The sequence below is a fragment of the Carex rostrata genome, chromosome 25, assembly GCF_964058835.1.
Source record: "Carex rostrata chromosome 25, lpCarRost1.2, whole genome shotgun sequence".
In the NCBI taxonomy this organism is placed as follows: domain Eukaryota; kingdom Viridiplantae; phylum Streptophyta; class Magnoliopsida; order Poales; family Cyperaceae; genus Carex; species Carex rostrata.
This window is the reverse complement of record NC_135942.1, coordinates 5201033-5228461: the sequence shown is the minus strand read 5'-3', so window position 1 is coordinate 5228461 and position 27429 is coordinate 5201033. Positions and strand designations below refer to the sequence as shown.

At 38.6% G+C, this 27429-nt stretch overlaps 1 protein-coding gene, 1 non-coding gene and 1 pseudogene across 2 annotated transcripts; 1 reads left to right on the top strand and 2 right to left on the bottom strand.

The window, feature by feature from the left end:
- Positions 1–506: 506 nt before the first annotated feature.
- Positions 507–21905, top strand: LOC144543954 (zinc finger BED domain-containing protein RICESLEEPER 2-like; annotated as a pseudogene).
- Positions 21906–23117: 1212 nt separating this feature from the next.
- On the bottom strand, positions 23118–23224 carry LOC144543995 (small nucleolar RNA R71). The gene has a single exon (XR_013508129.1). It is a non-coding gene; the product is annotated as a small nucleolar RNA R71 (small nucleolar RNA).
- Positions 23225–25286: 2062 nt separating this feature from the next.
- Positions 25287–27149, bottom strand: LOC144543978 (inorganic phosphate transporter 1-6-like). The gene has a single exon (XM_078292424.1). The coding sequence runs from the start codon at positions 27053–27055 to the stop codon at positions 25448–25450; it is 1608 nt and encodes a 535-aa protein (XP_078148550.1). The 5' UTR covers positions 27056–27149; the 3' UTR covers positions 25287–25447.
- Positions 27150–27429: the final 280 nt, after the last annotated feature.

Here is a 27429-nt window from a genome sequence, read left to right as displayed (position 1 = left end):
AGAACTGGGGGAGAAAATTTAGAGAGAAAACCAGCAAGGACTTCCTTCGAAAGAGGGGTGCGCGGAGACAACAAACCACGGTGAGGTGCGACTGAGTCGCGAGAGGTGCATAGGCTAAGCGAGCGATCGAATAGTGAGAGGTGCTCGATTCGAGGGAGAGAGCACGAGAGAAGGTAAGAGTGCGACGGAGGATGGAGATGAGCACTAGAGAAGAGAAGGGTTAGCACTCTAGAACTGGAGAGAATTATAACTAGAGCACTAGAGAAGAGAAGGGTGCTATTATTTGATCTGTTGAGTCGTGAAATATGAACCTCTAATCTAACTTGAGATGTGTTGTTGAGATTTTAGGAGAAGATTGGGGCATTTGAGCCCTCCTCATATATATATATATATATGAGCAAAGCTAGGGTGTGATGTACTCACCAAGAGGATTTGATGAGTACAACTTATTAGATCGGCTTGAAATGATAAATCCAAATCGTTGAAATCCATGTATTTCATTAGTGATGCAGGTACATATAAAATTTTGGAAGCTTCAAATTCATTTGCTACAATGTCAACTGGTCAAAGAAATGAATATTTTATAAGTTGTTTTATCCATTCATTTTCTCATCATTTTTTTAACCGCTTAACCATGTAGACTTTCAAAAAATTTCATGTACATACATCACTCATGAAGTACATGGATTTCAATAGTTTGAAAATGATAGTTGCAACCCTAATACAACACTCCAATTGAAAGTGTTTGCAACACTCTAGTAGTGTCCCCAGATAACAAGAGAAGAGGGTGGTTACAATACAACACTTTTTTTTTTTTTTTGAAGAAAAGTGGTTTATACCACCGATTTCATTTGAAATCAAAACATATCTGATTTAGTAACCAAATGGTACCAAAATCAAATATAACAAGTCCATACAGCTATAAAAACAAAAGTAAAAATAAAAGAAGAACAAGTTCACAGAAACAAGCGCACAACTAAGAAAAATAAAACATAAGAGACTACTAAAAAACATAGAATGTATATAAAAGCTAAGGACTATATATCCAATAAATCTTCATCACTCTCCTCTTCTCCAGACATTGGAGATTGCCAGCTCCAAAAACCTGCATATCCTCTGAACTGTCCACTTGAGAAATGGACATTAGAAGATCCACTACTTGAGCCAATTCTGGACTTCTTACCTCTTCCTCTTGTATTTGACCTGGGAGATCCTTAACATCAGAAGGGAGCATTAGACTCAATTTTTAAAAATGAATTATCTAAACGAGATTGACACCAAAAGCTAGCTAATGAAATAATTTTTGTTCCAATAGATTTAATCGGTAGAGGGTTAGCATCATTAAAACAAATTCTATTTCTTTCCAGCCAAATAGTACAGACAATACAACACTTTAATTGAAGGTTTTTGTAGCACTCTAGAAGTGCCTCCAAATGGCAATGAAAGATAGTAGTTACAACCTTAATACAACACTCCAATTGAAGATCATTGCACCACTCTAGTAGTTTCTTCATATGGCAAGAGAAGAGGGTAGTTGCAACCCTAATACAATACACCAATTAAAGGTCTATGCAGCACACTAGTAGTGTCTCCACATGGCAAAAGAAGAGAGTAGTTGCAACCCTAATACAACACTCCAATTAAAGGTATTTACAACACACTAGTAGTGTCCCCATATGGTAAGAGAAGAGGGTGGTTGCAACCCTAATACAACACTTTAATTGAAGGTCTTTGTAGTGCTCTAGTAGTGTCTCCATATGGCAAGAGAATAGGGTTGTTGCAACCCCAAATACAACACTCCAATTGAGGGTCTTTGTAGCGCTCTAGTTGTATCTCATATAGCAAGAGAAGAGGTTGGTTGCAACCCTAATACAACACTTCAATTGAAAGTGTTTGTAGCACTCTAGTAGTGTGTCCATATGATAAGAGAAGAGGGAGGTTGTAATCCTAATACAACACTCCAATTAAATTCCTTAGCAGCACACTAGTAGTGTCTCCAGATAACAAGAGAAGAAGGTGGTTGCAACCCTAATACAATACTCGAATTGAAGGTGTTTGTAGTACTCTAAGAGTGTCTCTATATTACAAGAGAAGAGGTCAGTTGTAACCGTAATACAATACTCAAATTGAAGGTTTTTGTAGCACACTAGTAGTATCCCTAGATTGCAAGAGAAGATGGTGATTGCAACCCTAATACAACACTCCAATTAAATACCTTTGCAGCACACTAGTAGTGTCCCCAGATAACAAGAGAAAAGGATGATTGCAATCCTAATACAACACTCCAATTAAATGCCTCTACAGCACACTAGTTGTGTTCCCAGATAACAAGAGAAGAAGGTGGCTGCAACCCTAATAGAACACTCCAATTGAAGGTGTTTGTAGCACTCTACGAGTGTCTCCATATTGCAAGAGAAAAGGGCAGTTGTAACCTTAATACACCACTCCAATTGAAGGTTTTTGCAGCACACTAATAATGTCCCTAGATTGCAAGAGAAAAGGGTGATTCCAACCCTAATACAAAACTCCAACTGAAGTCTTTACATCACTCTAGTAGTGTCCCCATATGCCTAGAGAAGAGGGTGGTTGCAACTCTAATATAACACTTTAAATGAAGGTCCTTGTAGTGCTCTAGTAGTGTCTCCATATGGCAAGAGAATAGAGTATTTGCAACCCTAATACAACACTTCAATTGAAGGTCTTTGCAATACACTAGTAGTGTCTCCATATGACAAAAAAAATAGGGTAGTTGCAAAGCTAATACAACACTCCAATAGAAGGTCTTTGATGCACAATAGTATTGTCTACAGATAGCAAAAGATGAGGGTAGTTGTAACCTTAATATAACACTCCAATTGAAGATCTTTGCAGCACACTAGTAGTGTTCCTAGAATGCAAGAGAAGAGGATGGTTGCCACATTAACACAACACTCAAATTGAAGGTGTTTGTAGTACTTTAGTAGTGTGTCTATATGACAAGAGAAGAGGGAGGTTGCAACCCTAATACAACACTTCAATTAAATGTCTTTGCAGCACGCTAGTAGTGTCCCCAGATAACAAGAGAAGAAGGTGGTTGCAACTCTAATACAACACTTCAATTGAAGGTGTTTGTAGCACTATACAAGTGTCTCCATATTACAAGAGAAAATGGCGGTTGCAACTCTGATACAATACTTTAATTGAAAGTCTTTGTATCACTCTAGTAGTGTCTCCATATAGCAAAAGGATAGAGTTGTTGCAACCCTAATACAACACTCCTATTGAAGGTCTTTGCAATGTAGGAATTTCATGTGTATGTGGGTAAAAATCAAAATTTTTAACTCAATACACAACAGATCTCATTTGTATGACAATTCCAAGCAATATAACGTTAAATAAATTCTTCTAGCATCTCATGTGCTTCAAATAAAATTAAATAAATTTATTTCTCACATAAGATGAGATAAGAATTCATACCTAAAGAGATTGTCAAATCTCTTTTTAGAGGAAAGTCGATTTTCCTTCTAGATCTCTTGGAACTGCCGTTCTTTTGGAAACACATCTTGGTTCACCTTGAATCTAAACAACGAACTACCACATCTCTTAGATAGATGGATGTGGAGCTCAAGGCTTAGATCCAACCACCTAGCAAGAAGAGATGAGATAATTTCGCACTAGGAGCAATCCCCACAAATTTCGACCAAGGAGAGGCCTTTCTATTTTTGGCCAAGGAGAAAGAGGAAAAATGTAGCTGCTCAAAGAGAGGATTTTGGCTAGGATATATGGCAGAAAATTAGTTTGTATTTTCCTTAATTACATCCCCTTAAATAGGCAAGGACCAGGGCAACCATTTGTGTAATGCTTAAATTAATTACACACATGCCACTAGCCTTGTTTTGCCATTTTATGCTCTCTTTAATCTCATCTTGTGATTGGTTTAATCAATTAATTTATGAAAAAACAATATTATTAATATTATTCTATTATACAATATTTATATTATTCTTATAATGCATTCAAACATTATACTGAATAATATTTGCATAACTTTATAAATTTATTTATGGTCTAAGCATGTCATATTATGATATTTTATTTTAGCATTTCATCACAATGAAATGTAAAATACTTGTTGTTTCTCTTCAGTTGGTATAGATGATCTATGTCATCTTGGCAATATTATAAACTTTATATTATTGACTATAAGATGTTATATCATTACATTATAGTTATTAAAACAACATAGTAATCATTTACTAAATCCACTAATTTCGTGTCTATCCTTGTCACATGATATTATGAATAATATGCAAAATAGGATTGTGTCATTTTTTACATTATATTTGTTTGCTTGGTCTCTCAAGTGAATTATAATTATAACTACATCAGTTATATTGCATGCGATATAATTTCACTTTACCAAGGGGCCCAGTAATATCATAACTCAAATTGAGGGACAATAATAATATTAACATATAGATTTCTCCCGCACAAGTTGTACACAACGAACTACTACTTCAGTCCTATCTGAAGATAGTATTTAAATAGTAATCACATTATATACTTCTCATGTGAAGAACCTACACATCTCATATAATGACACAAAACACAATCCATATAATGTTCCATTCATTTAGGTCATGTTCAATATATAAAATACACATTTTTATATATTCATGTAATTAAATGATAATCCTTTATCAATATTTATAGAACTTCAATGCACTTTAATCTACATGACAATCTTCATTGGTAATTAATGTTCCTCCTTAATTACCACGATCGTGAATTTATTTAGTGCTTAAATGTTTCTCATCTTAGGATTTCTATGATTCAAGACTAAGAGCATCTTATTGAATACATCCAAAGATATAACATATAAATCTCAAGGAACAAGAATAATAACATTCGTAATAAAATCATGAACAACACATAAATTATTATTAAAAGATAACTTTCAAAACACACATCCTTCATGCAACATACTATTAGTGTCTCTAGATGGCAAGAGAATAAGGTAGTTGCAACCCTAATACAACACTCCAATTGAAGGTCTTTGTATGACTCTACTATGTCTTTATATGGCAAGAGAAGTTGCAACCCTATTATAATACTCCAATTGAAGGTCTTTGCAACACTTTAGTAGTGCCTAGATATAGCAAAATAAGAGGGTGGTTGCAACCCTAATACAACACTCCAATAGAAGGTCTTTGCAACACACTAGTAAAGTCTCCTTATGGCAATAGAATATGCTAGTTGCAACCCTAGTACAACATTCCAATTGAAGGTCTTTGTAGCACTCTAGTAGTGTCTCCCTATAGCAAGAGAAGAGGGTGATCACAACCCTAATACAACACTCCAATTGAAGGTCTTTGTAGCACTCTAGTAGTGTCTCCATATAGCAAGAGAATATGGTTATTGCAACCCAAATACAACACTCCAATTGAAGGTCTTTGCAACACACTATTAGTGTCCCCATATTGCAAGAGAAGAAAGTGACTGCAACCCTAATATAACACTCCAATTAAAGGTGTTTGTAGCACTCTACGAGTGTCTCCATATTGCAAGAGAAGATGGCAGTTGTAATCTTAATACAACACTCCAATGCAAGGTCATTGCAGCACACTAGTAGTGTCCCTAGATTTCAAGAGAAGAGGGTGATTGCAACCCTAATACAACACTCCAATTGAAGGTGTTTGCAGCACTCTCGTAGTGTCCCCATGTGACCAAAGAAGAAGTTGGTTGCAACCCTAATATTGGTGCTCTAGTAGTGTCTCCATATGGCAAGAGAATAGGGTATTTGCAACCCTAATACAACACTCCAATTAAAGGTCATTGAAACACACTATTAGTGTCTCAATATGGTAAGAGAACATGGTAGTTGCAATCTTAATACAACACTCCAATTGAAGGCCTTTGCAAGACTCTAGTAGTGTCTCTTTATAGCAAGAGATGAGAGTAGTTGCAACCCTAATACAATACTCCAATTGAAGGTCTTTGTAACACTAGTAGTGTCTCCATAAAGCAAGAGAAGAAAATGGTTGCAACCCTAATATAGCAGTCCAATTGAAGGTGTTTGTGGTACTCTAGTAGTGTGCCCAGATGACAAGAGAAGAGGAGGTTTCAACCCCAATACAACACTCCAATTTAATGCTTTTGCAACACACTAGTAGTGTCCCCAGATAATAAGAGAAGATAGTGGTTGCAACCTTCATACAACACTCCAATTGAAGGTTTTTGTAATAGTCTAGTAGTGTCTTCATATAGCAAGAGAAGAGAGTGGTTGCAACCCTAATACTACATTTCAATTGAAGGAGTTTGTAACACAATAGTAGTGTCCCTATATTGCAAGAAAAGAGGGTGATTGTAACCCTAATACAACACCCCAATCGAAGTGTGCAGCAAAGACATTTAATTGGAGTGTTAAATTAGGGTTGCAACCTCCCTCTTCTCTTATCATCTGGAGACACTACTAGAGTGCCACAAACACCTTCAACTTGAGTGTTGTATTAGGGTTGTAAATGCCTTATAATCTTGCCATATAGAGACACTACTAAAGTGCTCCAAATACCTTCAATTGGAGGGTTATATTAGGGTTGCATATGCCCTATTATGGGGTTTAGGGTTTAGGGCTCCAAATAGAGACACTACTAAATGCCCTATATAGAGTCCATATTAGAGTGCTCCAAGCACCTTCAATTGGAGGGTTATATTAGGGTTGCAAATGTCCTATTATGTTTCCATCTAAAGACACAACTAGAGCGCACAAAACACCATCAATTGGAGTGTTGTATTTGGATTGTAAATGCCCTATTAACTTGCCATTTGGGGACACTACTAGAGTGCTCGAAACACCTTCAATTGGAGTGTTGTATTAGGGTTGTAAATGCGCTATTATCTTTCTATATAGTGTCAATACTAGAGTGCTCCAAACACCACCAATTGGAGTGTTGTATTGGGGTTGTAAATGCACTATTATCTTGCTATATAGAGTCACTACTATGGTGCTCCAAACACCTGCAATTGCAGTGTTGTATAAGGGTTGTAAATGCCCTATTATCTTCTCAGATAGAGACACTACTAGAGGGCTGCAAACACCTTTGAACTGGAGTATTGTATTAGGGTTGTAAATACCCAATTATCATCTCAGATAGAGACACTCCTAGAGGGCTACAAACACCTTCAATTTGAGTGTTGTATTGGGGTTGTAACTGCCCTATTATCTTGCCAACTAGACACATCCAGAGTGCTGCAAACACTTTCAATTGGAGTGTTGTATTAGGGTAGTAAATGCCCTATTATCTTGCCATATAGAGACACTACTAGATTGCTCCAAATACCTTCAATTAACGTGTTGTTTTAGGGTTGTAAATGCCCTATTATCTTGCTATATACAGTCAATACTAAAGTGCTCCAAACACCTTCAATTGGAGTGTTGTATTAGTGCTGTAAATCTTGCCATCTGCAAACACTACTAGAGTGCTCCAAACACCTTCAATTGGAGTGTTGTATTAGTGTCGTAAATCTTGCCATCTGCAAACACTACTAGAGTGCTCCAAACACCTTCAATTTGAGTGTTGAATTGGGGTTGTATATGCCCTATTATCTTGCCATCTAGAGATACATCTAGAGTGCGGCAAACACTTTCAATTGGAGTGTTGTATTAGGGTTGTAAATGCCCTATTATCTTGCCATATAGAGACACTACTATATAGTTCTAAATACCTTCAATTAACATGCTGTTTTAGGGTTGTAAATGCCCAATTATCTTGCTAGATAGAGTCAATACTATAGTGTTCCAAACACTTTCAATTTGAGTGTTGTATTAGAGTTGTAAATGTCATATTATCTTAGTATATAGAGCACTACTAGAGTACACCGAACACCTTCTAGAGTGTGGCATTAGAGTTCTAAATGCCCTATTGTCTTGCTATATAGAGTCTCCACTAGAGTGCTCCAAACATCTTCAATTGGAGTGTTGTATTAGGGTTGCAACTTCCCTCTTCTCTTGCCATATAGAGACATTACTAGAGTGCTCCAAACATCTTCAATGAGAGTGCTCTATTAGGGTTGCAAATGCCCTATAATCTTGATATCTGGAGACACTACTAGAGTGCTCCAAACACCTTCAACTGGAGTGTTGTGTTGGGGTTGCAACTGCCCTCGTCTATTGCCATCTGGAGACACTAATATAGAGCATCAAACACCTTCAATTGGAGTGTTGTATTAGGGTTGTAAATGCCCTATTATCTTGCTATATAGAGTCCATATTAGAGTGCTCCAAGCACCTTCAATTGGAGGGTTATATTAGGGTTGCAAATGGCCTATTATGTTTCCATCTAAAGACACAACTAGAGTGCACCAAACACCATCAATTGGAGTCTTGTATTTGGATTGTAAATTTCCTATTATCTTGCCATCTAGGGACACTACTAGAGTCCTCGAAACACATTCTATTGGAGTGTTGTATTAGGGTTGTAAATGCGCTATTATCTTTCTATATAGTGTCAATACTAGAGTGCTCCAAACACCAATTGGAGTGTTTTCTTGGGGTTGTAAATGCACTATTATCTTGCTATATAGAGTCACTACTAGGGTCCTCCAAACACCTGCAATTGCAGTGCTGTATAAGGGTTGTAAATGCCCTATTATCTTCTTAGATAGAGACACTACTAGAGGGCTGCAAACACCTTTGAACTGGAGTATTGTATTAGGGTTGTAAATACCCTATTATCGTCTCAGATAGAGACACTCCTAGAGGGCTACAAACACTTTCAATTGGAGTATTGTATTAGGGTAGTAAATGCCCTATTATCTTGCCATATAGAGAAACTACTAGATTGCTCCAAATACCTTCAATTAACGTGTTGTTTTAGGGTTGTAAATGCCCTATTATCTTGCTATATAAAGTCAATACTAGAGTGCTCCTCCAAACACCTTCAATGGGAGTGTTGTATTAGTGTTGTAAATCTTGCCAACTGCAAACACTACTAGAGTGCTCCAAACACCTTCAATTGGAGTGTTGTATTAGTGTTGTAAATCTTGCCATCTGCAAACACTACTAGAGTGCTCCAAACACCTTCAATTTTAGTGTTGAGTTGGGGTTGTAAATGCCCTATTATCTTGCCATCTAGAGACACATCTAGAGTGCCCCAAACACTTTCAATTGGATTGTTGTATTAGGGTTGTAAATGCCCTATTATCTTGCCATATAGAGACACTACTATATAATTCTAAATACCTTCAATTAGCATGTTGTTTTAGGGTTGTAAATGCCCATCTTGCTATATAGAGTGAATACTATATAGTGCTCCAAACACTTTCAATTTGAGTGTTGTATTAGAGTTGTAAATCTCCTATTATCTTAAGTATATGGAGCACTACTAAAGTGCACCGAACACCTTCCACTAGAGTGTGGTATTAGAGTTCTAAATGCCCTATTGTCTTGCTATATAGAGTCTCCACTAAAGTGCTCCAAACATCTTCAATTGGAGTGTTGTATTAGGGTTGCAACTTCCCTCTTCTCTTGCCATATAGAGACATTACTAGAGTGCTCCAAACATCTTCAATGAGAGTGCTATATTAGGGTTGCAAATGTCCTATAATCTTGACAGCTGGAGACACTACTAGAGTGCTCCAAACACCTTCAACTGGAGTGTTTTATTGGGGTTGTAACTGCCCTATTCTATTGCCATCTGGAGACACTAATAGAGAGCATCAAACACCTTCAATTGGAGTTTTGTATTAGGGTTGTAAATGCCCTATTATCTTGCTATATAGAGTCCATATTAGAGTGCTCCAATCACCTACAATTGGAGGGTTATATTAGGGTTGCAAATGCCCTATTATGTTTCCATCTAAAGACACAACTAGAGTGCACCAAACACCATCAATTGGAGTGTTGTATTTGGATTGTAAATGCCCTATTAACTTGCCAGCTGGGGACACTACTAGAGTGCTCGAAACACCTTCAATTGGAGTGTTGTATTAGGGTTATAAATGCGCTATTATCTTTCAATATAGTGTCAATACTAGAGTGCTCCAAACACCACCAATTGGAGTGTTGTCTTGGGGTTGTCAATGCCCTATTATCTTGCTTTATAGAGTCACTACTAGAGTGCTCCGAACACCTTCAATTGGAGTGTTGTATTAGGGTTGCAAATGCCCAAATATCTTGTCATCTAGAGACAAAAATATAGTGCTCCAAATTGGAGTGCTGTATTAGGGTTGTAAATGCCCTATGATCTTGCTGTCTGGAGACACTACTAGTGTGCTCCTAACACCATCAATTGGAGTGTTGTATTACGGTTGCAAATACTTATCGTGCCATCTGGAGACACTACTAGAGTGCTGAAAACACATTCAATGGCAGTGTTATATTCGGGTTGTAAATGCCCTATTATCATGCTACATTGAGTCAATATTAGAGTGCTCCAAGTACTTTCAATTGGAGGGTTATATTAGGGTTGCAAATGCCATATTATGTTTCCATCTAAAACACAACTAGAGTGCACCAAACACCATCAATTGGAGTGTTGTATTTGGACTATAAATGCCCTATTAACTTGCCATCTGGGGACACTACTAGAGTGCTTGAAACACCTTCAATTGGAGTGTTGTATTAGTGTTGTAAATGCGCTATTATCTTTCTATATAGTGTCAATACTAGAGTGCTCCAAACACCACAAATTGGAGTGTTGTTGTAAATGCACTATTATCTTGCTATGTAGAGTCACCAATTGGAGTGTTGTATTAGGGTAGTAAATGCCCTATTATCTTGCCATATAGAGACACTACCAGATTGCTCAAAATACCTTCAATTACGTGTTGGTTTAGGGTTGTAAATGCCATATTATCTTGCTATATACAGTCAATACTAGAGTGCTCCGAACACCTTCAATTGGAGTGTTGTATTAGTGTTTTAAATGTCCTTTTATCTTGCCATCTGCAACCACTACTAGAGTACTCCAAACACCTTCAATTTGAGTGTTGAATTGGGGTTGTAAATGCCCTATTATCTTTCCATCTAGAGACACTTCTAGAGTGCTGCAAACACTTTCAATTGGAGTGTTGTATTAGGGTTGTAAATGCCCTATTATCTTGTCATATAGAGACAGTACTATATAGTTCTAAATACCTTCAATTAGCATGTTGTTTTAGGGTTGTAAATGCCCAATTATCTTGCTATATAGAGTCAATACTATAGTGCTCCAAACACTTTCAATTTGAGTGTTGTATTAGTGTTGTAAATGTCCTATTATCTTAGTATATAGAGCACTACTAGAGTGCACCGAACACCTTCAATTAGAGTGTGGTATTAGAGTTCTAAATGCCCTATTGTCTTGCTATATAGAGTCTCCACTAGAGTGCTCCAAACATCTTCAATTGGAGTGTTGTCTTAGGGTTGAGTGCTCCAAACACCTTCAACGAGAGTGCTCTATTAGGGTTGCAAATGCCCTATTATCTTGACATCTGGAGACACTACTGGAGTGCTCCAAACACCCTCAACTGGAGTGTTGTATTGGGGTTGCAACTGGTCTCTTCTATTGCCATCTGGAGACACTAGTAGAGAGCGTCAAACACCTTTAGTTGGGGTGTTGTATTAGGGTTGTAAATGCCCTATTATCTTGCTATATAAAGTCAATATTAGAGTGCTCCAAGCACCTTCAATTGGAGGGTTATATTACGGTTCCAAATGCCTTATTATCTTGCTATATAGAGTCACTACTAGAGTGCTTCAAACATCATCAATAGGAGTGTTGTATTTGCGTAGTAAATGCCCTATTATCTTCTCAGATAGAGACACAACTAGAGCGCTACAAACAACTTCAACTGGAGTGTTGCATTAGGGTTGTAAATGCCCTATTATTTTGCCATATAGAGACACTACTAGTGTCCTCCAAACACCTTCAGTCGGAGTGTTGTATTAGGGTTGTAGATGTCATATTATCTTGCTATATATGTTCAATAATAGAGTGCTCCAAACACATTCAATTGGAGTGTTGTATTAGGGTTGTAAATGCCCTATTATATTGCTATATAGAGTCACTACTAGAGTGCTCTAAACACCTTCAATTGGAGTGTTGTATTAGGGTTGTAAATGACCTATTATCTTGCTATATAGAGTCACTACTAGAGTGATCAAAACACCTTCAATTGGAGTGTTGTATTTGGGTTGCAAATGCCCTAATATCTTGTGATCTAGTGACACAACTGGAGTGCTCCAAACACCCTCAATTGGAGTGTTGTATTGGGGTTGTAAATGCCCTATTATCTTGCCGTCTGGAGACACTACAAGTGTGCTCCAAACACCTTCAATTGGAGTGTCGTTTTAGGGTTGCAAATGCCCTAATATCTTGTCATCTAGAGACACAACTAGAGTGCTCCAAACACCATCAATTGGAGTGATGTATTAGGGTTGTAAACGCCCAATTAACTTGCCATCTGGAGACACTACTTGCGTGCTCCAAACACACTCAACTGGAGTGTCGTATTGGGGTTGTAAATGCCCTATTATCTTGCCTGCTTGAGACACATCTAGAGTGCTGCAAACACCATCAATTGGAGTGTTGTATTAGGGTTGTAATTGACCAATTATCTTGCCATCGGGAGACACAACTAGAGTGCTCCAAAAACATTCAACTGGAGAATTGTATTAGGGTTGTAAATGCCCTATTATCTTGCCATATAGAGACATTACTAGAGTGCTACAAACAACCTCAATTGGAGTTTTGTATTGTGGTTGCAACAGCCCTCTTCTCATGCCATCTGCAGACACTAGATGGATGCTGCAAACACCTTCAATTGAAATGTTGTGTTTGGGTTGTAAATTATTATCATGCTATATATAGTCAATGTTAAAGTGCTCCAAACACCTTCAATTGGAGTGTTGTGAACGCCCTATTATCTTGCTATATAGAGTCACTACTAGAGTGCTCCAAACACCTTCAATTGGACTATTGTAATGGGGTTGTAAGGGACGTATTATCTTACTACATAGAGTCGCTACTAAAGTTCTCCAAACACATTCAATTCGAGTATTGTATTAGGGTTGCAAATGCCCTATTATCTTGCCATCTTGAGACACATGTAGACTGTTCCAAACACTACCATTTGGAGTGTTGTATTAGGGTTGTAAATGCCATATTATCTTGTCATCTAGAGACACTATTAGAGTGCTCCAAACAACTTCAATTTGTGTATTGTTTTGGGGTTGTAAAGGCCCTAATATCTTGTCATCTAGAGACACATCTAGAGTGCTGCAAACACTTTCAATTGGAGTGTTGTATTAGGGTAGTAAATGCCCTATTATCTTGCCATATAGAGACACTACAAGATTGCTTCAAATACCTTCAATTAGCGTGTTGTTTTAGGGTTGTAAATGCCCTATTATCTTGCTATATACAGTCAATACTAGAGTGCTCCAAATATCTTCAATTGGAGTGTTGTATTAGGGTTGTAAATGCCATATTATCTTTGAATATCACTACTAGAGTGATCGAAACACCTTCAATTGGAGTGTTGTATTAGTGTTGAAAATGCCCTATTATGTTGCATGGAGACACTACTAGAGTGCTCCAAACACCCTCAATTGGAGTGTTGTATTGGGGTTGTAAATGCCATATTATCTTCCCATCTAGAGACATATCTAGAGCGCTGCAAACACCTTCAATTGGAGTGTTGTATTAGGGTTGTAAATGCTAATTATTTTGCCATCTGTGTCACTACTAGAGTGCTCCAAACACCTTCAATTTGAGTGTTGTATTGGGGCTGTAAATGCCCTATTATCTTGCCCTCTAGAGACGCATCTAGAGTGCTGCAAACACCTTCAATTGGAGTGTTGTATTAGGGTTGTAAATTCCCAATTATATAGAGGACAACTAGAGTGCTCCAGACACCATCAATTGGAGTGTTGTATTGGGGTTGTAAATGCCCTATTATCAAGCTCCATAGAGTCACTACTAGAGTGCTCCGAACACCTTCAATTGCAGTGTTGTATTGGGGTTGTAAATGCCCTATTATTTTCTCAAATAGAGATACTACTAGAGTGATACTAACACCTACAACTGGAGTGTTATATTAGGGTTGTAAATACCCTATTATGTTGTCATATAGAGACACTACTATAGTGCTCCAAACAACTTCAATTGGAGTGTTGGATTAGGGTTGTAAATGCTCTATTATCTTGCCATATACTACTAGAGTGCACCAAACACCTTCAATTGGAGTGTTGTATGGGTTGTAAATGCCCTATTAACTTTCTATGTAGAGTTAATACTAGAGTGCTCGAAACACCATCAATTGTTGTGTTGTATTAGAGTTGTAAATGCACTATTATCTTGGTATACAAAGTCACTACTAGAGTGCTCCAAACACCTTCAATTGGAGTGTTCTATTGGAGTTGTAAATGGCATGTTATCTTGCTATATAGAGTCAATATTAGAGCACTGCATACACCTTCCATTGGAGTGCAATATTAGGTTTGTTAATGCCCTATTATCTTGCTATATAGAGTCACAAGTAGAATTCTCCAAACACCTTGAATTGGAGTGTTATATTACGATTGCAAATGTCTTATCATCTTGCCATCTGGGGACACTACTAGAGTGCTCCAAATACATTCAATATGAGAGTTGTATTAGGGTTGTAAATGTCCTATTATCTTGCTATATAGAGTCACTACTAAGGTACTTCAAACACTTTTAATTGGAGTGTTGTATTATGGTTGCAAATGCCCTATTATCTTGCCATGTAGAGACACATCTAGACTATTCCAAACACCACTAATTGGAGTGTTGTATTAGGGTTGTAAATGCCCCATTATGTTGACATCTAGAGACACAACTAGAGTGCTCCAAACACCATCAATTGGAGTGTTGTACTTGGGTTGTAAATGCCCTATTATCTAGCCATCTGGGGACACTACTAGAATGCTCCAAACACCTTCAATAGGAGTGTTGTGTTAGGATTGAAAATGTCATATTATCTTGTCATCTGGGGACATTACTAGAGTGCCCCAACCACCTTCAATTGGAGTGTTGTATTAGGGTTGCAACTGTCCTCTTCTCTTGCCATCTCGAGAAACTACTGGAGTGTTCCAACCACGCTTAATTTGAGTATTGTATTAGGTTTGTAAATGCCCTAATATCTTGCCATCTGGAGACACAACTAGAGTGCTCCAAACTACTTCAATTTGTATTAGGTTGTAAATGCACTATTATCTTGCTATATAGAGTCACTGCTAGAGTGCTCTGAACACCTTCAATTGGAGTGTTGTATTACGGTTGCAAACGCCTTTCTATCTTGCCATTTGGAGACACTACTATAGTGCTCTAAACACCATCAATTGGAGTGTTGTATTAGGGTTGTAAATGCCCTATTGTCTTGCTATATAGAGTCACAATTAGAGTGCTCCAAACACCTTCAATTGGAGTGTTGTACTAGGGTTGCACCTTCGCTCTTCTCTTTCCATTTAGAGACACTACTAGAGTGCTTCAAACACCTTCAATTGAAGTGTTGTATTAGGGTGGTAAATGCCCTAGTATCTGGCTATATAGAGTCACTATTAGAGTACTCCAAACACCTTCAATTGGAGTGGTGTATTAGGGTTGCAAATGCCCCATTATGTTGACATCTAGAGACACAACTGGAGTGCTCCAAACACCATCAATTGGAGTGTTGTACTTGGTTGTAAATGCCCTATTATCTTGTTATGTGGGGACACTACTAGAGTGCTCCAAACACCTTCAATAGGAGTGTTGTGTTAGTGTTGTAAATGTCATATTATCTTGTCATCTAGAGACATTACTAGAGTGCTCCAACCACCATCAATTGGAGTCTTGTATTAGGGTTGCAACTGCCCTCTTCTCTTGCCATCTCGAGAAACTACTACAGTGCTCCAAACACCTTCAATTGGAGTGTTCTATTAGGGCTGTAAATGCCCGACTATCTTGCCATCTGGAGGCACTACTAGAGTGCTCCAAACTCCTTCAATTGGGGTGTTGTATTAGGTTGTAAATGCCCTATTATCTTGCTATATAGAGTCATTACTAGAGTACTCCGAACACCTTCAATTGGTGTGTTGGATTACGGATGCAAATGTCTTTTTATCTTGCCATCTGGAGATACCACTAGAGTGCTCCAAATGCCTTCAATTCGAGCGTTTTATTAGGGTTGTAAACGCCCTATTGTCTTGCTATGTAGAGAGACTACTAGAGTGGTCAAATCACCTTCAATTGGAGTTTTGCATTACTGTTGCAAATGCCTTATTATCTTGCCATCTGGAGACACTACTAGAGTGCTCCAAACACCTTCAATTGGAGTGTTGTATTAGGGTTTCAACATCCCTCTTCTCTTGCCATATAGAGACATTACGGGAGTGCTCCAAACACCTTCAATTGGAGTGTTGTATTAGGGTTGTAAATGCCTTATTATCTTGCCATCGGGGAACTACTAGAGTGCTCCAAATACCTTCAACTGGAGTGTTGTATTTGGGTTGCAACTGCCCTCTTCTATTGCCTTCTGGAGACACTAATAGAGTGCTCCAAACACCTTCAATTGGAGTGTTGTATTAGGGTTGCAAATGCCCTATTATCTTGTCATTTGGAGACACTACTAGAGTTCTACAAAAACCTTCAATTGGAGTATTGTATTAGGGTTGTAAATGCCCTATTATCTTGCTATATAGAGGAAATTTTAGAGTGCTCCAGACACCTTCAATTGGAGTGTTGTAAATGCCCTATTATCTTGCTATATAGAGTCACTATTAGAGTGCTCCAAACACCTTCAATTGGAGTGTCGTATTAGGGTTGTAAATGCCCTATTATCTTGCTATATAGAGTCAATATTAGAACGCTGCATAAACCTTTAATTGTAGTGTTGTATTAGGGTTGTAAATGCCCTATTGTCTTGCTATATAGAGTCACTACTAGAGTGCTCCAAACACCTTCAATTGGATTGTTGTATTAGGGTTTCAACATCCCTCTTCTCTTGCCATAGAGAGACATTACGGGAGTGCTCTAAACACCTTCAATTGGAGTGTTGTATTATGGTTGTAAATGCCCTATTATCTTGCTATATAGAGTCAATATTAGAACGTTGCATAAACCTTCAATTGTAGTGTTGTATTAGGGTTGTAAATTCCCTATTATCTTACTATAGAGTCACAACAGGAGTGCTCCGAACACCTTGAATTGGACTGTTGTATTACGGTTGCAAATGTCTTATTATCTTGCCATCTGGGGACACTATTAGAGTGCTCCGAATACCTTCAATATGAAAGTTGTATTAGGGTTGTAAATGGCCTATTATGTTGCTATATAGAGTTAATATTAGAGTGCTCCAAACACGTTGAATTGGAGTGTTGTATTAGAGTTGTAAATGTCCCATTATGTTGATATCTAGAGACACATCTAGACTGTTCGAAACACCACTAATTGGAGTGTTGTATTAGGGTTTTAAATGCCCCATTATGTTGACATCTAGAGACACAACTAGAGTACTCCAAACACCATCAATTGGAGTGTTGTACTTGGGTTGTAAATGCACTATTATCTTGCCATCTAGGGACACTACTAGAGTGCTCCAAACACCTTCAATAGGAGTGTTGTGTTAGGGTTGTTAATGTCATATTATCTTGTCATCTGGAGACATTACAAGAGTGCTCCAACCACCTTCAATTGGAGTGTTGTATTAGGGTTGCAAATGCCCCATTATGTTGACATCTAGAGACACATCTAGACTGTTCCAAACACCATCAATTGGAGTTGTAAATGCCCTATTATCTTGCCATCTAGAGACACATCTAGAGTGCTGCAAACACATTCAATTGGAGTGTTGTAGTAGGGTTGTAAATGCTCAATTATCTTGTCATCTGGAGACACTACTAGAGTGCTCCAAACACCCTCAATTGGAGTGTTGTATTGATAAATGCCCTCTTCCCTTGCCATCTGGAGACACTACTAGAGTGCTTCAAACACCTTTAATTGGAGTGTTGTATTAGTGTTGTAAATGCCCTATTATTTTGTCATCTGGTGACACTATTAAAAAACTCCTATTGAAGGTGTTTGCAGCACACTAGTAGTCCCTAGATTGCAAGAGATGAGGGTGATTGTAACCCTAATACAACACTCAATTGAAGGTGTTTGCATCACTCTAGTCATGTCCCCATATAGCAAGAGAGTAGGATTGTTCCAACCATTCATACAAAACTCTAATTAAAGGTTTTTACAGCGCTCTAGTTGTGTCTCAAGATGGCAATAAAAGAGGGTATTTGCAACCCCAATATAACACTCTAGTTGAAAATCTTTGCCGAACACTAGTAGTGTCTACTGATGACAAGAGAAGAGAGTGGTTGCATCCCTAATACAACACTACAATTGAAGGTGTTTGGAGCACTTTCGAAGTGTTTCGATATGGCAAGAGAGGTGGGTAGTTGCAACCCTAATAAAACACTCCAATTCGAAGTCTTTGTAGTACTCCAGTATTGTCTCCTTATGGCAAGAGAGGAGGGTAGTTGCAATCCTAATATCACATTCCAATTGAAGGTATTTGTTGTACTCTAGTAGTGTCTCAAAATGGCAAGGAAAGAGGGTAGTTATAATCGTAATTCAACACTACAGTTGAAGTTCTTTGCGGTACTCAAGTAATGTTGACATATGACAAGAAAATAGGTCAGTTACAACCCCAAAACAACACTCCAGCATAAGGTATTTGCATAACAATAGTAGTGTCTCCATATGGCATAAGAAGTGGGTGGTTGCAACACTAATACAACACTCCAATTGAAGTCCTTTGCATCACACTAATATTGTCTCCGGATGGCAAGAGAAGCGGGTGGTCACAACCCTAATATAATACCCCAACTGTATTTGCAGCACTCAAATAGTGTCTCCAAATGACAAGGTAAGATGGTAGTGAAAGCCCTAATACAACATTCCAATAGAAGGTCATGGCACCACTCTAGCAGTGTCTTCATATGGCAAGATAAGAAGGTAGTTGCAACCCTAATACAACACCCCAATTGTAGGTCTTTGCAACACATTATTAGTGTCTCTAGATGGCAAGAGAATATGGTAGTTGCAACCCTAATACAACACTCCAATTGAAGGACTTTGTAGGACTGTAGTAGTGTCTCTATATGGCTAGAGAAGGGGGTGATTGCAACTAGGGCTGGGCAAAATTGCTCGAACTCGCAACTCGCTCGTTAATGGCTCACTTTAACTCGCTCATTTACAACTCAAGTCAGTTCCAACTCGAGTTGGCTGACTCGTTTAATAAATGAGCTGAGTTCGACCTCAGCTCAACTCACTCATTTATAATTCGAGTTACATAGCATCCGCCACAGTAAATCCCAACTCAGACCTAAAACCAAAATACCAAATCCCTCATAGTCTCAGACCCTCATGCACCCAAATCAAAATCCCGCCAAAGTGCCAAACACTAAACCCTAGACATTTAATCTCTCTCTCTCTCTCTCATTCTCACGCTAACCCTAACCCAGCCCAAGTCATCGTTCCAGAGCCGTGCACGATAGGACCAGCACAACGATCCACCATCCACCGTCTATTTTGGTGACCCATTCGCTCTCTTTCTCTCACTACCAGAGCTGTGCACGACGGGACCAGCACACCGATCGCCTTGCTGCTTCTCTGTTAAGGTACTGTACCGGTGTTCGCTTATAGTTTGCGTTACTTTGTGACATATTTCTCTAGAAGAATAGTTCATCGCTTATTTATTTTAGTATCTTGAAAAGTGTAAGGCTCTGTTGCCCGTAGTTGCTCACTTGCTCTCAAGTAGGCCTTAAATTGTGCATTATTTTTTATTAGTAAATTTTCACGCTTTTGATTACCTACAATTTATGGTGGCCATTTGAATTTAATATCCTGAAAACAAAAAAATGTTGCACAAGTGCACTAGCTGAGCCTCATAAACATACATGTTCCTTATAGCTACATGCTGTCAAATGTCCCCAAAATGTCCACTCAGTTAGAGTATAACCTGATAAATATCACTGCACCTGATTTTCCATTTATAGGAATTTTTAAAGGGTTTTCATCGATTTTTTGAAGTCTCAGTCAGCAGAAAAAAAAAAAATGCACTGCTGTTATGGTGGCATATAAATTGCCCTTAACAAATTGGTGAACCAAAAATAGCTCTTGACTTCTAGAATTTTTGAAACTTTTTGAGAATGTTGCATGTGAGATTACCATCATTTCCATATAAAGAAATAAAATTTCCATGTAGCCAATCGGTCAGAATAATTCTCCAAAGTCTGACTGACCAAAAGGGTAAAACCACACTGTGCTATATGCTAGTACTAGAATCGATTCCTACAAAAATACAATCTGAGCCAGTTCTGACGCATATCAATTTTTACTGATTTTTGTGCATATAAGTCATGGTAGAATGTCTTCACATTCTGAGATAAAGAAACACAAAATGTGAGGAATTCAATTTACTATAACTTTATTTTCTGCTTATATTCTATTACTTTAATTTACTTTTTTTTTCTGTTTCAGTAGCTTTAATCTATTTTGTAATTTTTTGTTGAATTTGTTATTGTAGTCTTCACATGGTGTGACAGATGATGTAGACAAGTCAGTCCAACCTGTATCCAGTAGTGAGAGTGTCACCTTAAGTGATGGACAAAGAGATATGGTTGACGGACCAGCTACAGAGGAGCCTAATTCTGAAGGCGCTACCAAGCACAAACGGAAACATACATCCGCAGTTTGGAAATATTTTGTGGCTAAAGAAGTAAATGAAAAAGGGAAGATGGTGCAAAAGTTAGAGTGTATGTATTGTAAAAAGAGGTACAAAGGCGTGATGGGAGGCCCCACAACAACTCTTAAGCGACACATCGAAACTTGCATTAATATAAAAAAGGCACAAGGTAATTCTCAAGGTCTTCTCAAATTTGAATCATGTGATAATATTGTTGTACCTGGTTTGAACCCAAGTGGGGTGTTTGATCAATTGAGGTGTAGGAAAATCATTGCCAAGATGATCATGGCTCATGAGTTGCCTTTCACATTTGTCGAATATCACTGGTTCAACATGTTAATGAAGTACATCACTCATCTTTATCAAAAAGTGAGTAGAGCAACCATTAAAAGAGAGTGCATAAAAGTGTTTGAATCATAAAAAGAGAAGTTAAAAAAGGTCTTTAGAAGTACTGATAGGATCTCACTCACGAGTGATTGTTGGACATCAAACCAAACAATTGGGTACATGTGCTTGACAGCTCATTATGTAGATTCTAATTGGAAATTGCAAAAGCGCATCATTAGTTTCAATGAGCTTGCACCGCCCATAGTGCTGAGGTAATTTCGGATGCTATTTTACATTCTCTTATAAATTGGGGCATTCAAGACAAAATTGGTACAATAACTCTAGATAATGCAACCAATAATGACATAGCAGCTACCCTTTTGAAGTTTAGTTTTCAAGAGAGGGGCAAGTTACATTTTGACGGGTTGTTTTTTCATGTGAGATGTTGTGCTCACATCTTGAATTTGGTAGTTCAAGATGTTCTTAGTGTGATTAATGATTGTATTGGAAAAATTAGGAATGGAGTTAGATATCTTAAAAAGTCCTCGGCTCGTCTTTTGAAATTTGGTGAAATAGCAAAGGGTTTAGTTATCCAAACTAGTCGGTCACTATGTAGTGATGTGAAAACTAGGTGGAACTCAACATACCTCATGCTTGAATCGGCTCTTTATTACAAATCCACCTTTCAAGGATATAAAATGAGAGACAATAATTTTGAATGGTTGCCCGATGAGAATGAATGGAATAAAGCCGAAAAAGTGTGCAAGTTGCTTCAAGTTTTCTCGGATGCCACTAACCTATTCTCGAGGTCATTGTACCCAACAGCAAATCTGTTTCTTGTGGAAGTTTTTAGGGTAAAAAAAGGTGATATATGAGGCTTATCATTCGGGTGATAAATTCTTGGTGGATATAAGTAAACCTATGTATGAAAAGTTTAACAAGTATTGGGGGGGGGGGGGGGGGATTTGAGTGCTTATGGCAATTGCATCCATTTTAGATCCACACTTTAAATTGCTCTCGGTGGACTTTACTTTTAAAAGGTTGTATCCAGTTAATGAGGTTGGTAATAAGATTAAAGAGTTAACTAGTAAGTTGAAATGTCTCTATGAGAAGTATTCAAATGTTGAAATGACAGCTCGGAAGGCGGCTAAAGTTGACGCAAGTACCTCAGATTCAGCAGCACCTGCTGCCTATACCGGTGCACTATCAAAAGAAGATGACTTCTACACTTTTCTTATGACTACAGAGGAAGAAAGGCCACCCAAATTTGACCTTGATGTGTATTTGCAAGAACCCAAATATTCAGTAAGAGTTGAGGGTACATTTGATGTTTGATATCTCAAAAACATATCTATATTTCGACTCATATTTTGTACCAAAACCTGTGCCTAAAACTTTCAAATCGTGTTTATTTCATTGAATATCTATAGAATGTGGTCTTGCTGTGCATTTGTTCTTACTTTGCAGAAAACGAGCGAAACCGAAGAAGAATATGGAATTCGAAGGTTTATACATGGTCTGTGTACCTTCTTATGCGGACTGTACAACCCTCTGCCCGACCACAGACACGACCAGGACACCATCCACACGACCTGTATATGATGCTGAAATTTCAAGACCTGAACTTAAAACAGTCATAACTTTTGACTCGTAACTCTGTTTTGAGTGTATGACCACTTTTCAAAAAACTTGCGAGAAGATCTACAAAGGCACATGGCCCGTGTAGAATTTCACATGGACTGTGTCAAGCATTTCCAGAAACAGATCCAAATTTCAATCAGGCTGCCAAGGATTGCCGGACAACAACCAAACTTCAATCCTGGTGTTGTTAACATCGTGCAGCATAACACCTTCATGGCCTGGATCATTTGGATCCACACGCTCACCTCCAAACTTTTCTTGAGTGTTGCACTACTATTAGAACAAATGGCGCAACCACTGATTATACTAGACTTGCATTGTTTCATTTTACTCTTAGGGATAGGGCCAAGAGATGGTTAGGGTCTTTACCAAGGGATTCCATAAACACCTGGAGGGAATTGTCTAAACTGTTTCTGACCATATTTTTCCCTCACAAAAGAGCTGCCAAGGTTAGGACCCAATTGACTAGTTTTAGACAAAGGTCTGATGAACCCCTAAATGAGGCATGGGAAAGGTTTAGGGAATTGCAATACTCTTGTCCACACCATGGTATACCTGGCCGGTTGCTTATTCAGACCTTTTATGATGAACTGAGAGTATTCGTACATCTATTGACAACATGGCATCAAACCAACAGTGGTCCGACAGCGACAGTAATCGAGCTAGAGGAGGCGGCCGATTTGAGGTTGATCAGATCACAGCACTATCTGCCAAGCTGGATGCCATGTAGAAGGCCTTTGACAAGATGAGTGTAAAGGCAGTCGGCAACCATGAACCACAGCCATGTGTCATGTGTGGAGATAAGGGGCACTCCTATGAGCATTGCCCACTGGCGTAAAGGGATGAGGAACCGAGCAAGTAAACTACCTCAACAATGAACCATCCCACTTTCCGAGACCACCATTCAACAATCCCTCGAGCGGCAACAACCGAGACTTCTACAACAATGCACAATTCAACAACTCAAATAACCGTGCATTTCAATCCGATCCACCCAAGCCGTACATTGCTCTCGCTGTGAGCAACTTCATGCACGAGCAAGGGAAGATGAATCAGATGATGTTCGAGCATATGCAAACGATCAGTGCCCAGTTGGTCTGTTTAGCCGCTCAGAACAAGGTGATGGAAGCTCAATTTAGCCACCAAGCCACCTCTAGCCCACAACAACTTGGAAGGCTGCCCAGTCAACCAGAGCTCAACCCCAGATGAGAGGTCAAAGCCATCACATTGCGAAGTGGGATCATTATCAGGGTTCTACCAAGCTCACTGACTCAGCAGCCCAGCACATGGACCGTGCAGACTCCACACGGACAATGCAGGACCCACCTGTTGCAGAAATTGAGCAACCTGACCGTGTAGAGCCCACACGACCAGCCGAAACCTTTGAGACCACCAAGCACATGGACCATGCACATTTCACTTTACACTCATTAATTATCCAAACACAAAGAGATTAAATATGTTAATCTTCCTTTCTATTCCATTCCATTCCCTTCTATTTGTTACCTCCCATTCCTTCCTCTACTCTCCATGACTGTTGTAGGTTCGAGGAAAAAATCTTGTATGAGAATTATATATGTATGGTATAGGGTTCGGCATTTGTGTCATTTTTCCTAAAAATATTTGTAACAAAATTTCTTTCCATCCGTTACACCCTAATTTGGGAGGGAAACTGATTCTATTAATTATAATGATATAAGGTTAAACCTTTCACCTCCTGTATCTTTCATCTCCGACATAATTTTATCAACCAAACACGATTCAACAGAAAATTTTTATTCCTTTTCATTCCCTCCCTCCCTCTACTCTCTATCCAAACAAGGTGTTATACTTGCAAGACAATAAAAAAAACTAGCTATTGAAATGCATTATTTCCTATTGCTATTAATTAAGGCACTATTTTTCTATTCTATTAATAATAGTAAATAAACTAGCTGTTATAATTTTGAATCATATTTTATTTTTCAACAACTAAACATGAGTTTTGATCAGTGTTATAAAAAACGTCCATTTAGACTGATTATTTGGCCGTTAGTTGTTGGCGATTATCTAACCGTTACGGATTTTTCCGAATAATTGACTAATTATTTCCGATTATGCTCGATTATTCTCTTATTCCTGAATAATCGCTTGGCGGTACCCTATCCGTTTGACAACGCATACCGTTATTTACAACATTGGTTTTGATTAATCATATTTCACACTTAAATTTTATATAAATCAAATGATATAAAATTTTGTTTTCTATGTGAGACCATCTCTGATGTCTGGAATCGGAAATGCATTTTCTGAAATTATATGTATAGATGAGCATGGACAACAGAGAAAATAGCATAAATCAAATACGCCGGCTTAAAAAATTAAATTGGTGGAGAATCATATCTAGTTTGGTGATAAGACGGTTTTCTTTGTGTGGAAAGTAATTCGAAATTCAGTGCTCAAATTGGAGTTGAACTGTTAAAAGGACTTTGACTTTCATCTCATGCATGTTAGATTAAAAAAAACAAAAAAAAGTGAATAAAAGAAGACCATTGAGCTAGTGGACGTAGATAAAAGTCAAAATATTAGAGAGTCATAACACAATTTCTATTGAAAATAAGTAGACGCTTGTACCTGACATAGATACAACAGAAGTTTGTTAAACAACGTTGTTCTCTTTCTTCTGCACCTAATTAGTACTTTTAATATAAATTAACATAAAATATGACATAAATTCCAACAAGTTACAATTTATTCTTTTACCGCGGTTAAACTCCAACAGTTTAGCTATAAGGCATTAAACCGTGGCAGTCTTTCTGTAGTCGTCATCAGATGTTTCATTGCCTTCATTCTCACCGGACATTTCCTCTAGTGATTTTCCTTTCGATTCAGGCACAAGAAAAGTAAATAACAACCCCAAGACATTGCACCCAGCAAGTAGGAAGAGAGAATTCCTCACACCAATACCAGGAGGATATCCATGGTCGGTCTTTGTCGGGTCTGGATTCTGAGCCAAATAAAGGAATCCAAAGGATCCAATGATAGCGCCAAGCTTGCCGGAGGCTGCAGATATTCCATGGCAGGTTGATCTAAGTCTCGCCGGAAATATCTCAGCCGGCACAATGAAAGTAGTGCTATTCGGTCCGAAGTTTGCAAAGAAAAAGGTAAATGCATACATGACAACAAAGCCAATGTGGTTTCCTGAGGTGGTCCAATGATGGTAAGGGATGGCGAGGCCGAGCATGAATATAGACATCATTAAGAATCCAACAAGTTGGATCCAAAATCGTCCGATTATGTCAATTAGACCCACAGTGAACCAATAACCAGGCACCGTGCCGCAAAGAGCAATTAGGGTTTGGGCACGAGCAATCTTGTACAATTCATCAAGCGCGCTCATGGTTTTTGGTTTTGGTATCCAGCCAATGGCACCAAAGATATCTTTTTGGAAAAGATTTTGGGAATAGAAAGCAATGTCGAGGAGGAACCATGTTGTTGTGGTACCAAGAAGGTGCTTCCCATGACGACGAAGAAATTCCATTGAGAAAAGACCATATTGTGATTCATCCTTTGAGTCTTCGGTTTTGGCCTGTTCTTCAGTGATCTCAACATTTAACACTTTAGACATGTCTGCGGCAGCTTGCTTTGCATTTTTAGCCACCAATGCAGTGTATCGGGCAGTCTCAGGCATCTTCAACCGCCAATAATATGTCACCCCGGCAGGTATTGCACCAAACATGAGGATGATGCGCCAGACATAGTCAGCTTGAGCTGGCACAGAAGCAGCCGGGTCAACTTCATAAACTGGTGCCGGGAATCGTGCCCTAAAGGTGGATGAGATGACAATGGCAATGAGACCACCAGCAAGGATGCCGAAACCCTGCATGGCAAAGACAGCAGCGATAAAAGCGCCACGTGTCTTTTTGTTGGCATACTCCGACATGATGGTGGCAGAAAGGGGGTAATCGCCACCAATGCCGAAACCAAGCCAGAAACGGAAAAAACACAAGGTGCCCATGACTGTTTTAGGCGTATGGCCGAATGACAAGCCCGACGCCAGAGAACACAGCACCATCATCATCAAAGTCATCCCATAAACTTTCTTCCTGCCCAACTTGTCACCAAGCCAGCCAAAAAACAACTGACCTGAGAGAGTACCGCAAAATGCAACCCCATTCACAGCAGCAGAGACATTTGGTGGGAGGGTCCCAGGTGTAGGGGACCCGGGAACAGTGTAGTATAATCGGCCAAGGAGTTTTGTTACTAGCGATATGCAAAAGAGGTCATATGCGTCAGTAAAAAATCCCATTCCGGCGATTATGATTGTTGTGAAATGGTACCATTGTGTCTTGGCCACGTCAAGGGCACCCAAGACTTCAAGGGGTTGTTGTTGGGTCCCAACCATTGCTCAAGAGTTGGTGTTTTGATGCGCAGGAAGAGATAGGAAATGGGAGGAAGGTCTTTCCCTACAATCTAATTGTGTGTTGATTAACTCTCTATGCTATAAACAGAAAAAAGATTGACGAGATGCTTTATATAGAGAAGTAAAATGGTATATCCTTGCGGTATATTCTAGGATTAATGGAGTCAGAATTTATTGATTGTTTGACCTAAAGAGACCGACAACTTTTCACTAGTTCGATGGAGATGGATTTTTACTAATTATTAAATTTCTAAAAGCATAGAAGTAATGATTTGTTGCTTGTTATTAGAATGGTATAATACCCAGGTTATTCCCTCTGTAACAAATATTATTTGATTGTCCACCTCTGATTCTTG